The sequence below is a fragment of the Diplotaxodon limnothrissa genome, linkage group LG10, assembly GCF_057381915.1.
Source record: "Diplotaxodon limnothrissa isolate DT_005_m linkage group LG10, D_limnothrissa_male_GT1.1, whole genome shotgun sequence".
NCBI lineage: Eukaryota > Metazoa > Chordata > Actinopteri > Cichliformes > Cichlidae > Diplotaxodon > Diplotaxodon limnothrissa.
This window is the reverse complement of record NC_140605.1, coordinates 10,945,810-10,960,584: the sequence shown is the minus strand read 5'-3', so window position 1 is coordinate 10,960,584 and position 14,775 is coordinate 10,945,810. Positions and strand designations below refer to the sequence as shown.

Here is a 14,775-nt window from a genome sequence, read left to right as displayed (position 1 = left end):
CATTTGTGCTATTTACATGGTACTACAAAGTTGAAGAAGTAGCAGGCTACATAGTGGCCTGTTGGGGAAGGGCACTGAGCTCATTTGCATTCAGAACAGTAACCCCTTCTACCGCCATCTGCATAAAGATGGAGGAGTGAGGAGAGCAGAGAGGAGAAGGGGTAGGGGATGGTTTTAGGGAGGAGAGAGAGCAGGACGGGTGAACGGATGCAGAAAGAAATAAAGCTTCTTCATGTCCAACCAATCACATGACGAACATGGTCAGAAAGAGTATTTCTGGGTATGAAATAAAAATCCCAGTCAGAAGGTGCATGACTAGAGGATACTACATAACACTGAACTCTAAAAGCTCTTTATGAATTTGTGCTGACAATTCATTTTGGCCCACCTACATCCGTTGTGCGTGGGAATGCAACTCCTCGTTGCCAAACACAGCACAATACAGCCCCAGCAGCCAACCTTTATACATGCTTGACCATCACTTTAGAAAACAAACCTACTCCTGTAGATAAAAAGCTCAGTCTGGCTGAAACATCACTAAGAGTCTACAGGAACAGATGATCAGTGAGGCCAATGTGCTTCCACCAGTAAATCTTAAAACTTAGCTTTAAAATGCCTCTGGGCTCTTATTTGGGCATTTGTTTAGAGAAAAAACACAATCAAATTTAACTTTAATTTCTGTGGTTACCAGGATATAATACTGGATGCATATAATCACTAGTCACATCTGATAATTCTGACATTTCTTTGTTAATTTTGACCACAAATAACCTTTTGTTAGGCTTTTTTTAAACAATGGAATGGAATTATTTTAGTCTTTTCTGAAAAGACTTTCGGTCCTTTGAGCACGATGTCCCTCTGTTGTATTTACAAGTAGTATAAAAACGACAGCTGATGTCAATATAAACCAAATTATCATGGGAACAAAAAATCAGGGCCAAATAATAGCACAAAATTCTAAAGTGCAGTTCATCTTCATCCAAATCTAATGGCAATGAATCCTATTGTTCCAGAAATCCTATTCTAAACTATAAATGTAAATCCAGTGGAGGCCCCATGGGATCACTAATGAAATGGACATGCACTGTCTTGGAAACATGACAACAATTAATTTTACAGAGGTCGACCAATTATAAATGTCTAAAGGAAAACGTTTCATGACATCAGGATGGATGCTTTGTTTGTGGTTGATCTTTTTGTTTTAAAGTTTTTAAGTGAGTGATCCCAAAAAATTGATCTCAGATTATAATAATACTTTAAATGTCACAGTGAAACACTTAAAAAAAATCTGCTCCATCCGATAAAACCACCAGTTTAACATCATATAAGCAATTTGAGAGATTATGACAGCGGTAATATGTGAAAAATGTATCTGATTCCTGGGGCATATCACTCTCCTCCCGTCTCTATTTCTCTCTCTCACACACACAAGGCAAAACATATCCTTGGGGAAGGCATTGGCCTTGTGTAAGTGGTGACCCGTGACAATAAGTGACAGATTCTGACAAGCAGACAGGGTAAAATCTGTCTCACTCATTTGCACACCTTTCCCCATGGGAATAACACAGAAAAGTCTAAATAATCCTTTTTGTAAATATATGTATATAGCTTAGATATTCCACTAATTCTGTCCTTATGGCCAGAATATGCACACTTTCCGTCATGTTAAGAGGAATTTAAATCACTTGATAATCTCTGTCATCACTTTCTACTACGCTAACGCTCATTTTTTCCACTTGAAATTAACATTACCATCTTCTCTGGGAGGGCGGGGGGGCATGGGAGCACTCATCAATGATATATACGTTTTCATTCCAGCTTCATTGTTGAAACAAGAATGTTTTACGCCACTCTAGACTAATCTTCGGGCTAGGCTTCATATATTTGCAGCAGCTGTAATGCATAAACATGTGTTTTGCTTGAATACTCTCAGGTAAGTCTCAGGTGAACCCATTAATCATAGGCTTTTTAACATTTTATCATTAGCCTTGCTCACTATCATCAGCAGCATATGCTTTGCCTCCGAAGTCAGACTTTGATCCTGTGTTCTCTTACCTGCCCATCTGCTTTCACAAACGCTCTCCGCTGGCTCATTAATGCAAGAACTACACCCAGGTAGCCCATGTGGAGTAAACAAGGTTATGCTTGGCAATGTATTGTATTTGTTATATATTTTAATAACCTAATAAAAAAATCACCATATTGGCAGCGCAACTTTGAGGAGACAGTTCCTATTACTGCATGAGACAGTATGAATGCCAGTCTCAGAGCTCAATATTATACAGGCATATTTTTGACAATTATAAGTCAATCATATTGTCTTTATATGTAAACTCTTAACTGGAGCAACCTATAAAGTGATAGACAGCAAATGGGACATGAGCTAAAAGCTCAGTCATGCTAGAGTAAAAATATGGAACTAGCAAAAATCAGTGATTGTGTTGAATTTTTTCGCATTCAGCAATAAGATCCAAACAGTCACAGTGACCCAAATGTTCAGTATGAAACACCCTCAACCTCTGGGTGACCACTTTCGATGGCTTGCACAGGTTGCCTGGTGGAAGGCAAACTATTTCCAAACAGTTGTGGTTAGACTCAGACTGTCTGCAGTCGCTCTCAGGAAGGTTGTTAAAGGTTTCCAAATAACTGCCATCTAATAGATAAACGCAGACTGGTTGAGAACACGTTGCAATCATTCTGAGTTACTCTGCGCCGATGAGCGCAACTCATTTGTGTCTCTTTGCAACAGCGTACTCGGCTTGATCTGTGGGGTTGTAAACATATAAAATGCAAGGTCATTTTGCAGTTAAATTGTTATCCTGCAGTAATTATGTCACTATTCGTGTATTTCTGAATTTTTAATTCAAATTCATGAGGTTCTGGCATGTTACAAACTAAGAGCAGACTGACTCTGTCTTACTGATGTTTTATCACCATCTTAACACAGGTTGAGATGTGGCGGACCTGGTCCTTGTCTTTGAAATAACCATTTGAAAGCTAACAAGACTGCAAGTTCACTGCACATGGTTTCAACCACTGTGGAAATGGTTGCAACAGTGTCATTTGATGTGATGTGATGTCACATTATGTTATGTTGCAACCACACTGGGTGTGACTTTGATAAGTAGGAATTCATTATTGAAAAAGCACTGCTAACAGTATTGACAGTACTGTCATAGTCATAATTGCTGGTGAAGAGTTGGTAGAAGAAGAGAGTTACCTTCCTCTGAAAACACTTGAATGGTATAAAGTCATAGTGTGAAGGACAGCTGTGTGGCTACAGGGGATTCGTTGGTTTGATTCTCTTAGCAACATTGCTCTACACTTACAAGTTTGTCAAAAACTAAATGGAAAAAAAACAAACAAACGCTAAGTTTTCATAAAAGTTTTTAGACTGTAGAGTTTGTATGGTTTCCTTGTGCATAATGGGTTTCCTCCCACACTCCAAACACATGCATTTAGTTTAAGTGGTGAAGATATGAATCTGTCTGTTTGCGTTAGCCATGTGATGGACTGGTGAACACTCCAGGGTGATACCCTCCTCTCACCCCACGACAGCTGTGACCCTATGTTAAGAAAATGGCTGGAAACAAATGAGCACCAGTCAAGCTAAAGGATATTACAACACAGTGCTGTTAAAAATAGCATAATAAGCAGCTAAAATGTTTTTGCTTTCATTTTTAAAAGTCTAATGATATCCATCCATCCATGTTAAAATGAGTTGCACATGAGCAATACAACTAAAACATATAACTTTGTTGCAGCATTAACATTTCTAAACAATTAGGCCCAATCAATAGTAATTTAAACAGACCTTCTTTGGAAATCTCCTGATTGTCTTTTGGCTTATCTTCCTCTGAATACGATCCAGATAAATTTATCAAACTGACACTATTTCATGGAGTACTTACACTCAGTATAAAATGTGAAAATGACAAGAAAAGTACAATCTGTTCTTTCTCTGTGATACAGTTGTGACACAAACTGGTGCAAATTATTAACGAGAATTCGCCGACAGAGACACTCAATGCAAGACTTTCCACTTGCATGTAATACAAGCTACGCCTCACATTACGGACTCACCATCTTCAGTGGGGACATAAATGTTGAGGTAAAGGCAGTCCTCACTCTGGTTCTGAACATAGGTGGCTGCAGCATCCAGGTTGTCTGTGAACCACACTGGTAACATGATCTCAGGAAGCACCCCGTGCACATTCTGAGGACACACAGGCGCAAAATGAGTGGCATTGCGAATCTCTTGCCAGGAACCTGGGGCTTCAGGAGGCTGGAAGCGCCTCTCGCCAATAGGTGCGGTGGCATATGGCACACCTAAATACTGTTCCACTGGGCCCAAGATTTCGTTGTTGAGCTCTTTCCTGATACCACGGACCTTTCCGTAACTCGTGGATACTATGGGGTGTTTCAGGTCAACTCGTTGACACGAGGAAATCGTCAGGTGCAGCACTAGTCCCAAGAGCCACACCAGACAGTGATTAGCAACCTGCTGAGTAGAATAGTGATGCTTGCCGCCATAGCCCTGGTGGCTGGCAGCGCTGAATGGAAAAAACAACATGTCCAAAATAAAAGCTCTTGTACTCATATCAAAGGGACTTCAGCTGGGAGCAGAAAGGGATCACAAACTCAGTGGGATATGGGGGATGACAAAGGCAAAAAGAGGATTGGTGGAAGGGGGCAGGTTAACGGTGTTCCTAGAGCGCCATGGTGAGGTTGAGGGCCAGACAGCATTCTCCAGTAGACTCTGTGGTCTCATATGTCTTCCTCTTAGGAGCTCCTGAAGGGTCCAGAGCTGCAGCTGGGATACCAATTAAACCTGGAAGACACAGACAGGTCGCAGGTTTGAGTAAAGACATGTGAATAAAAGCTCTGTCAGGTCAGGCTGTTTTATAAAGCTGCAAGAGACACAGCAGGACAGAAGGATGCACTCTTGTGCTAACTATCTCACCGAACTTAAACCAGATATTATACAGTGCGTCATTTGTATTTAAGTCAGAGCTATTTAGCCAGTCTATGGTATCACAGTAATCAAGTATGTTTGCTATAATAACGACTGTATTTTCTACACATTAGCATGACTTAGCTCAACACACTGCTAGCAGCTAGCATGGCTATACAATTCATGTTCTGTATTAGAATAAGTGTTTATAAAATGTTATCATGCTAGCTCAACATTTAATAATTCTAGTCAGGATGAAAATCATTAAGCACCGAACGAAACTGTCATGTTAGTCACCTATTTAAACTTAATAAACATTTGGCTAACATCTATTTAAACCCTTTCCTTATATTTTAAGGCTGCATTTTTACCACTTTGCTAATAAGATTGGAGAATACTGTGTGTAGAGTGCACCTTATGTTGTGTCATCTGAATAGACTCTGAAAAGTCTCAGAATTATCTTGGCAGTTGCTACATGTTGTGCGATGGCTCCCTAATGGATTTAGGCTGTATTTAGAATTCTCTCAGGGTTTTCATCATGTTAAAAGGAAGTTTTCTCCTCACTGTTTCCAAGTGCTTGCTCAGTGGGAACTGCGAGGTTTTTGTCTGTCATATTCTAAAGTCTTTTGTTAACAGTATAAAGTGCAATGACATTCACCGTTGCGAATTTGTGTTACATAAATTAGCGGCACCTTTTCAAATTCTTCATTCTGTATTTGGTGGCGACTCGTTGACTCGTTCGGTGACCGTTAAGTTACGTGACTGTTAACATACGTTAGACAGGACATGTGAATCAAACGCAAATTGAGAAAGTAACATTATTTTTAGGATATTTACACAAGAGTTACACCCCTTTGCTGCTCTCACATGCTTTCAGAAATACTAGAAATATTTTAAACTTGAACTCTAAAATGCTATGAAACTCCGAACCTTGGGTTTTTGAAAACAGAAGTTTATAATGAGCATGTGAAGCCAGGGTTATTTCTGAGAATATTCAACCAACGTGGCTTCAAAAACATTTAAATTTCATACCAAAGGGAACATTTTCAATCACTATTGTGTAATGCTGCCACACTTTATGTTTTCATCTTCCCAATAATCACAGGACTTTGAAACCTAAAACTAATAATTGTATGATAAGCTAATAAATAACAAAAAAGTAAACACAGGCTAAAGCATGATTTTAAAGCATGAACAAACCCCACTGGCCCTCCACCCTTTTCAGCCATGTGTCAGAGTTAGCCTTTTTCTCACAAGTTCAGTTCCTTCTTGCTTCCACATCATTACAGATGAATGGGCAGTGCTTATCTCACTGTGGCTTTGGGAGACAGAGCCGTTTAGGTGTGATAAAGGCTTTATGTGGTGCTAACTGTTGGTTGAACGCCACCTCATCCCTCCGCCCACAACCTGACAGTATCCACACTCTACTGCCAGTCAGCAGGCACAGGGATTGATAGTTAAATATAGCACAGAGACAGGGTGCAATGTCATAGGATGTTTAAAGTTAGTAATGTACATAATGACAAAATAAGGAGAAGCTGTGTGGAAAAAATATCCACTTGATTAAAGCCTTATTACGGCATATCATGGAGGAGGTATGATTTGTAAGGACACCCTGAATCCTCATCAGAAAAGTTGGTGTGCAGACATAGTCAAGCTGAAAATCCAACTTAGAAAAAGATTACACAGTACATGACTCTAAATTGTGCTGGAAAGACTCATTGTGATGGGGTAAGACTGCGTGGTTGGAGAAGCCACTAAAGTTGTGGAGTAACTGAGAAATGGATGAGACGTGTTCATTCCCCAAATTGCTCATCTCATTTTGGTATTAGCATTTTTGACTAAGCAAAGCACACTTAAAGGAACAGTGTATCATTTTATTTAGTCTTTTTTTTCTTATTTAGAGGATAAGGTTTGACACCGCACTTCTACCTGTCTCTTAGAGATGTGCCTGCCACTTCTAAAGCTAGCTGAACCCCCTTCATAATGGATAAAAAACTTTTTAAATATTCACAAACATCTGTCCTTTCTTTTTAGATGGAGAGATTACTATTGGCTAATAACTGCAGTGGTCATAACTGCTTTTCTTATTTTGCTAGGAGCTAGCTCAGTGGTTAGTTAGCAAGTTCTTACAAACAATTTCCATGCAAATTACAGGCGAAGGCAGAAATATGCCAGAGACTGAACAATGACAAAGAGTTTTTAGGTGCAGAGCCCTTTTTGTGAATTATTTTACTTGCCAACCAGTTGTGGAATACTCATTTTTCCCTAGCAACCAGAAGTTGTCAGGAGGTTGCCAACTGGTCTCTAGTCCAGTGTGGCTGATGTCTTAGATGAGCAATGCTGGCAGTAAGTGAAGTAGTAAAGTCAATGCTGAAGCAGGGGTGAGGAACAGCCTTCTGAGGTTCAGTGAGTTCACCTCTTTCTAATTCTAAAACGCCACAATGTATATTTTAATATATGTAATCTTATTTCCAACTAACAGTAACTCGGTTGAGGCAAGCTGTCAGACTTCTGTGAAACTACAAATGGTTTAGAAGCTTTTTTGCACATATGTAGTTCTAGTCACTAAGACCTCAAAACAGACTTTGATGTACAAACCCAGTCGAGTTTTCCATTTAATTTGCTTTAAAACTGCAGGGAGATGCAAAAAGATGGCTTCAAACAAACAAATCAAGCTTCAGAAAACACAGAAACAAAAAGGAAATCCTGACAACTGGTCTCAAACTACTGTACAAATGATCAGTAATATTTGAAGTTAGTGAGACCAAGAGAATAAAACAAAATGCAGACAGAAACTGAAGTACTACACATACACTGGCTCACACAAATAAATATGTATGCACACTGTAAAGAACGCCTTTGTAAAGGTTGCAACTTTAAATAGGGTCTGATTACACAACAGATGCTGTCACTGCTCATTGCTTACATTTTCTATATTTGTCTACACATCTTGATTTTTGAACAGCCATCTGTGTTTGCATTCTGTCGGTAAATGTAACTTAACATATAGCACAAGCCCAAGGTCAGAGCACCTCTTAGTATGCCCAGCAAGGATGCACACAGAGGTATGTCCTTTCTGGGAAGGATTGCATAGGTGGGTCAAATGTTAGCAGCCCGCCAGATTGTTCTTTATATACTATCTTGCCTCTCTGCACGTGCTAGCAATAATATGCACACATATGCACACAGATGTGTAAAATCCAATGAGGCATCAGATGTTGCATGCAAGAAGAGACTACTGTAAGTACATGTCTCACATGTGGCTTGGAAATGGTAGTACCCTAACATCTAACATCTGTTCGTGTCAACCATCCGTGAGCTGGAACGGCATCGACCGCGCATCTCCACGCATAAAATGAGATAAACTGACACACAAATCACCAGGCTGATGTAAGCTGTTTTCTCTTCTGTTTTATATAATAGGTAGTCCTGTCAGCTGAAGCTATTTGAGAAGGTAATGCCTCCCTGCCAGTGGGACTCTTTTATGGGTATGTTTTAACGAAATGGTCCGAGTGGTTTGTGAAAACTTTCGCTGAATGGTGGTGTTTGAGGAAAATGCTTGCCTTGGGATTTTTTATTGCTTTGTTTCCACTTTGACTGTTAAAACTACATACACTACTTCAGCTGTCAAGCTGCTCTGCTCTGCTAGTCAACATCTGTGGATGACAAGCAGCTTAGCAAGCCAGAAACAGAGTGCTGAGTTTTTGACTAAACTTTCTATTCTCTTATCTACTGTCTCTGTGCTTAGAAAATGAACCTCTGGTGGCTGTGTGTTGTCTTCACTTGCATCCAGCAATATGTAGATACAGCAATCTGTTGTCTTTTTTTTTTAAATGCACCATTATTTGATGAGAAAGAGAAGTCCTTTTTCGCAGAAGTGAGGCTTTTGTTTATTCCCTTCAACAGCATCTTTGCGAGTTAGCAGCATGCTACATATACCAGCTCTTTTCTTAGAGATTTTGGGAAACTGCTTTGGGAATTTAAGTGGTAATCTAGGCTTGAATAATCTACATTTGTAGTATTTAATTACTTGCTTGGTTCTACCAATATTAGATAGCTTACACAAAGCTGTTTTATTAATGCATGCATATTATTAAAATTTGGGACATAATGGTTGTATTGATGGATAGCAACTTGAAATGCTCCAAATATGCCACTACAGCATGTAATAATGTAAAGATAAGCTCTGGCAGACTTGGCTCTGTGCTTGGCTTTAAAGGGTTAAAGGAAGTAGAACTCGACTAAACCCAAGCTACAATGCTAAAGCCTGTGCACTTAAAGATCTTGCACATGTAACCCAAGAAAACCTTCACCGCGCTGGGAAAAAGATATACACAAAACTGTTTAAGTAATTACAAAGTATTTCTTATATAAGATATATCTTTATATCTTGGGAACTAGGTTTAAGTGGGAACGCATTGGCATGATGTAAGGTAAGAAAGCAGGTGACTCATGCATGCTGTCTGCCTCCCCATGGTTCTTGTTCTTTTCTGATAAAACCAGATGATTCGATTGCTTAATGTTGTCTTTAACCTTAAATTGACCGGGGAAGAATAAGTTGTCTTGTTGATGAATTGAGAGGCTAGAAGATTAGACTTGTCAGACTGCATATGTAGGTTCAGCCAAAGAGCCTTATCCCCTTTTCACATGCGGTCCTGAAGCTACCCCAAATCCACTCCAGTTCCTCTGTGTACAGCTTGCCAGGGTGCACAGGGTAATTCAGGGTAAATAGACTATGAGGGAAAAAAGAGTTGCAACTTCCTGGAAGTTGCAGCTCTCGCTCTTCCAGGACGTTCCAGCTCTCTCTTTTCTAATGGTGGCTTTTTAAAAGTCACCAGTAGAAAGATTCATTTGATTTGATAATTCATTACTGAAGATGTTAGTCCATTTTTTAAAGGTCATTACAGGTGAGTTTTATGCTGTTCTTGTCATCTACAATTACGTGTGATTCATCTGCTTAGAGACCCAACTATCAATCGATTTTCTTAACCGCTTATCCAATTTAAAGCCCTCTTGGTGCTGCAGTCTATCCCAGCTGAACTGAGCGGCAGGACAGGTTGACATTACATCACAGGGTTACCCCAGAGAGGCAGTCAACCACACACTCACATGCAAACTCTACACAGAAGGGTCATGCCCAGGCTGTTTTTGTTTTTTAAAAAACAGTTGGTGGTGAAATGCTTTAATTTAATGTATTAATCCTAAAATCTTCTTTTTCTCTTCATCTTCTTAAACGTATTAATATTTACAATGGTAATAGACAATATCCAGAATAATATTTTTAGATGTGCCAAATACCAAAATAGTATTGGTACACTTTCAATTTACCAGTTAACCTAGATTCCAACTCCGGTTAGTGACAGAAAGAAAGAATGAGCCACAGATCTCTTCAGGTTTGTTCTACAGAACCATCTATGAAGTTGGTCTTAGCAGCTGTTGTAAGATGAATCATGTTTCCACCCCTGCCTATCACAACTAACTTGAAATCATTATAAAGACTGCAAAAAAAGGAAAAACAAGCCTCACTCGGAGAAGCTTTGCAAGCTAGGAAGTTCTCGATGTAGCTAGCAGGCTCAATATTTAATGCCATCTCAGCAATGAAAATAAAAGACACTTGTAGCCACAGGCATTCACTTTCAAAAAGAATTTGGGCAACCAATAGTTGCAACACTTTTGGCAAGTATTTCCTGTAGGATGACCGTTGCTCTGAAGCAGGTGTGGATAGCTAGCTTGCTAGCAAGAAAACAACAAAGGTTGCTTTACTTTGCTGACTCTAAACTTCAGCAAACACATGTCCCTCTTCTGGATGGAGTGGTAAATGGACTGGTTCTTATATAGTACTTTGCTACTCTGTCTGAGCACTCAAAGCGCTTTATACAACTAACTCATTCACCCAATCACTTCTTATAAGCTCTTAAGTGCTCTATCTAACGTTCATACTCCGATAGATGCATCAGAGAGCAACATGGGGTTAGTATCTTGCCTAAGGATATTTGGCATGCAGACTGGAATAGCCTGGGATCGAACCACCACCCTTCTAGTTAGTGGCTGACCTGCTCTACCACCTGAACTACAGCCTTATCAGCCAATATGAAGATTTGAGCAAAGACAATTCAGCTGTATTTTTCAACTTCTATTTATATAGCATTGGTTCACAGAAAAAAGCCATCTCAATGCTCTTAATGATGCAAGGTAAAAACCCCAACGGTGGCATCCCATGAGCAAGCACCTGGCGATGATTAAGGAGCAGATCACACCAACTTTGCAACCGTGCCAATCCTGAGTATTCTCATGCTGCCAAGGGGATCAACCCTTCATTTTTAATAATCAGATGGCATTTCCTCAAGCAGAACCCTAAGAGAAAATGACATTGTAGCAACTTCTGAAAAAAGCACTTTGTTTTTGCGTTCATTATAGCAGGCACAAAATTTTTATAGTCAGTTGCTATAATGCCTTAGCATCACTGTCATTGACTGAAACATATGAACATAAGTGGGAAATAAATGCCATGTAAATTAATTTCCCCTTAAGCTTTTGTGCACATGTTTTCATAGAAAGTCTGCCATGATTTCAAACTAAATCACTCTGTAACAAATCTGGTCTAGAGAGCAAGATCCAAACAAAGGTTAATCTGTCAGAGAAATATTTTAGGTTGTAAGTTTTTGTCACGGTGTTAATTTTTATAGCGACCACATAATTGCGGAGAACTGCTGCATTGTTAGTGCTGATGGAGGCTTTGAACTTCATCCTAAAATTTATTCCATTTACCATAAGCTCTCCAGACTCCAACAGCAGCTCAATCAGATACCATGGCCGCTCCATCTGCCACTACACTCCCATCATCATCTCACTGCAGCCAGAAAAATCAGAGGGATATCCTCAAGGAAATATCACTTTACACTTATTGTAATCAAACCAAGCTGCAAGCATCCATTTCAAAAGGCAATAAGGCTTTCTGGACAAATCCTGACAGGCAAAGAACGGCCAAGCTCAATATAGCCCTTTAGATCACAAATTAAACACCTCTATTTTTCTTCATGGACTAATCCTGATAAATAATAAGAAAACACAGGTTAAGATGAAAGAAAATGTTGACAAATGATCAAGGAGAAGTCAATTAAAGGGGCCTTAATGATGCGGGTTATTAAAGCTGCGGTGAGGATCATCAAGCAGCAGGCAGTCGGAGCAGATAGGAGATGGTAGACAAAAAATCAATATGTTGCTGTTGGTAACAACAGTTTCTCTATCCGCTTAACACATGTGGATCACATGGAAATCCATTTATCTTACAGATCTACAAACACAACAAAATAAACAATCAAACAGAGAATGATATCTTGACATCAACTGGCAGCGTAACTTTAGAAATGTGTTATAGTAGAACGCTGTTGCCTCTAGGGGCTGTTACTTTTTATTTATCCGCTTTTTTTTTAAGTGTGTTTGGGGGAGAATGTGCCAAATTGAGGCCAAGTAGTGAGCACAATCTGGTGACACACTAATTAGCGATGATCTAGGTGAAATGCTAGCTGTGTTAGCATGTGTATAAGTGTCTGTGGGCGATACACACAGTTTGAAGAAGCAGTCTGACAGCTGCTTTGCCTCAGGCTTAAAGCTTATTCAAGAACAGAATGGCGAACTAAGTTAAATAGAGAAGGCCGCTTAACCATGTTAAAAATGACTGTCCGATCTTGCTGACACATGGTGCCTGGAGATGAGAAAGACGATCGTTTTCAAGCTCAGAAAAAAAAAATACAGTCGCAAGTTTGAAAACAGTGCAAAAGAAAATGTGTCTAGAGGGATCAAATTTACAAGATGTTCAGAATGAAATTGAATTAACTATCCTGCATTCCTCTGGGCATGCATGTTCAATGCTACCCCCCCCCTCCCCCCCCCCCAAAAAAGAACAAAACAAAACAAAACAAATCTACAATCAGCTTTCGTCTTGATTCTACTGGAGCAAAGTAAGAAAACAACTTCAGAGTAGCAAAACAAGAAGCTCAAACTTTATCAAACTCTGAATGGGCCTGCAATTACTTTGACCAAATTAAAATGTGATCATTGAATGTTCATGTAATGTGTCAGCCTCTAGTTTATAGACCGACAAGCTACAACCCATTTTATTATTTCCCAAAGCATCTGACTCCCAATAAAAATGCTGCAAATGGTTGTCTCATGCTCTTGATGTGGGTGTGTTAAGAACATTTTACTGGCAACGTGCACGTCTGACTAATTCATCACCCTCTGTGACATCCACATCCAACTGACAGGCAAATCCCTTTCCTTTTATTTGGTGAATGTCTGGATGGAATGCGTAGCAAGTTGGTAAAACAAACTGCCATCAAAGCCCATACAAATCACTAATAATATAACAATTATAAAAATAACATTACATGAGAATAATATTCCAAACTCACTGTTTAATATTTTGAATACGTATTTATATTGTATCCAAATACATATTACATATTGTATCAATTGCACTTGATTCAATTTAATTCAATTTCCTTTGTATAGCACCAAATGACAACAACTGTCACCTTAAGGTGCTTTATATTGTAAGATAAAGACAATCTTATCTTACAATATAAAGCACAATGTTGGAGAGGAAAAACCCAGCAATCGGACAACCACTTTGAGCAAGCACTTGGTCACAGTGGAAAGGAAAAACTCCCTTTTAACAGGAAGAAACCTTCAGAAGAACCACACCGAGGAAGGAGCAGGCTTCTGAGCATGACCAGTTGGGGGGGAGGCAGTGTGGGCAGGACAAGAGACAAACTATAAAAAATAAATGTTAAATTTAAATTATTGGTAATGATTAAATGTAGTAGTTCTACATTAACACACAGGAAAAGAAAACAGATGAGTGAAGAAAAATCCTCAGTGCATCATGTAAAGCCAGGAAGGATTCAGTGTTACCTGATTGAGCCCTAACTATAAGCTTTGCTAAAAAGAAACTAAATCTCAATCTGCTGTGCGATATGGCCAAAATCTCATATCCCGATATAAGAATTCTATCGTCCCGATAACGATATAAATCACAAAAATGTAACATTTTCTGTAAATTCTGTGAATCTCGGGCAGCTCGACTTGCGGGAAGTGTTTCCAGCTGCGCGTCATGTAGCTGGAGTTGAGTGTTTTAACAGATGCATGAAACTATGTCACTTTTTAGACATAAGTTGTAACAGCCGCTGTTTTCTTTGTGAGTATTTATTACTCGGCGTGCTGCGGGGAAAAGCCTGTTCTAACGTTTGAGTCTAAGGTTTCTAACCCTAACCCCTAACCCATAGGTGTCAAACTCTGGCCTGCGGGCCAAGTTTGGCCTAATTACATTTGGCCTGCGAAGCCATATCAAATTACTATTAGAGCTGGCCTGCTGGTATTATACAGCTAATATATATATTGTTTAGTATTAAGCTTTGCTTGTTCCATATTCAGTTTTTCAGCTAAACTTGTTTGAGTCCATAAGAAAAGATTCATTCTTATATCTGGAGGAAGATTTTTTTTTTCAATAAATATTAATGTTAGCCCGCGACTTTGTTCCATTTTGAATTTTGGCCCACTGCGTATTTGAGTTTGACACCCCTGCCCTAACCCTTTAGCACCTGGCGGCTCTTTTTTACTTCTCATCTGTAAATAATCTGCTCTTTCACGTGATTCAGTTTATTTTGAAAAGTCTCAACAGGATCTTGAGCTTTATTGTGAAAGGTTGATGTGGAACATAAACAAGCGGACACGCGATGGTGTTACCGTCGTTGTTGCTCACCACAACGCATAAAAACAGGCGCTTGCCCGTCCGTAGTGTGGTTATATTAAATATA

General features: G+C 39.4%; 1 protein-coding gene across 1 annotated transcript in view; it reads right to left on the bottom strand.

The window, feature by feature from the left end:
* The window catches only part of nlgn2b (neuroligin 2b), a 39,400-nt gene extending 34,800 nt beyond the window's left edge, over positions 1-4,600 (bottom strand). Inside the window, exon 1 of the mRNA XM_085364377.1 lies at positions 4,084-4,600. Within this exon, the coding sequence (XP_085220503.1) occupies positions 4,084-4,600 (517 nt within the window). The remainder of the gene's footprint in view (positions 1-4,083) is intronic.
* Between the last annotated feature and the right edge of the window lie 10,175 nt (positions 4,601-14,775).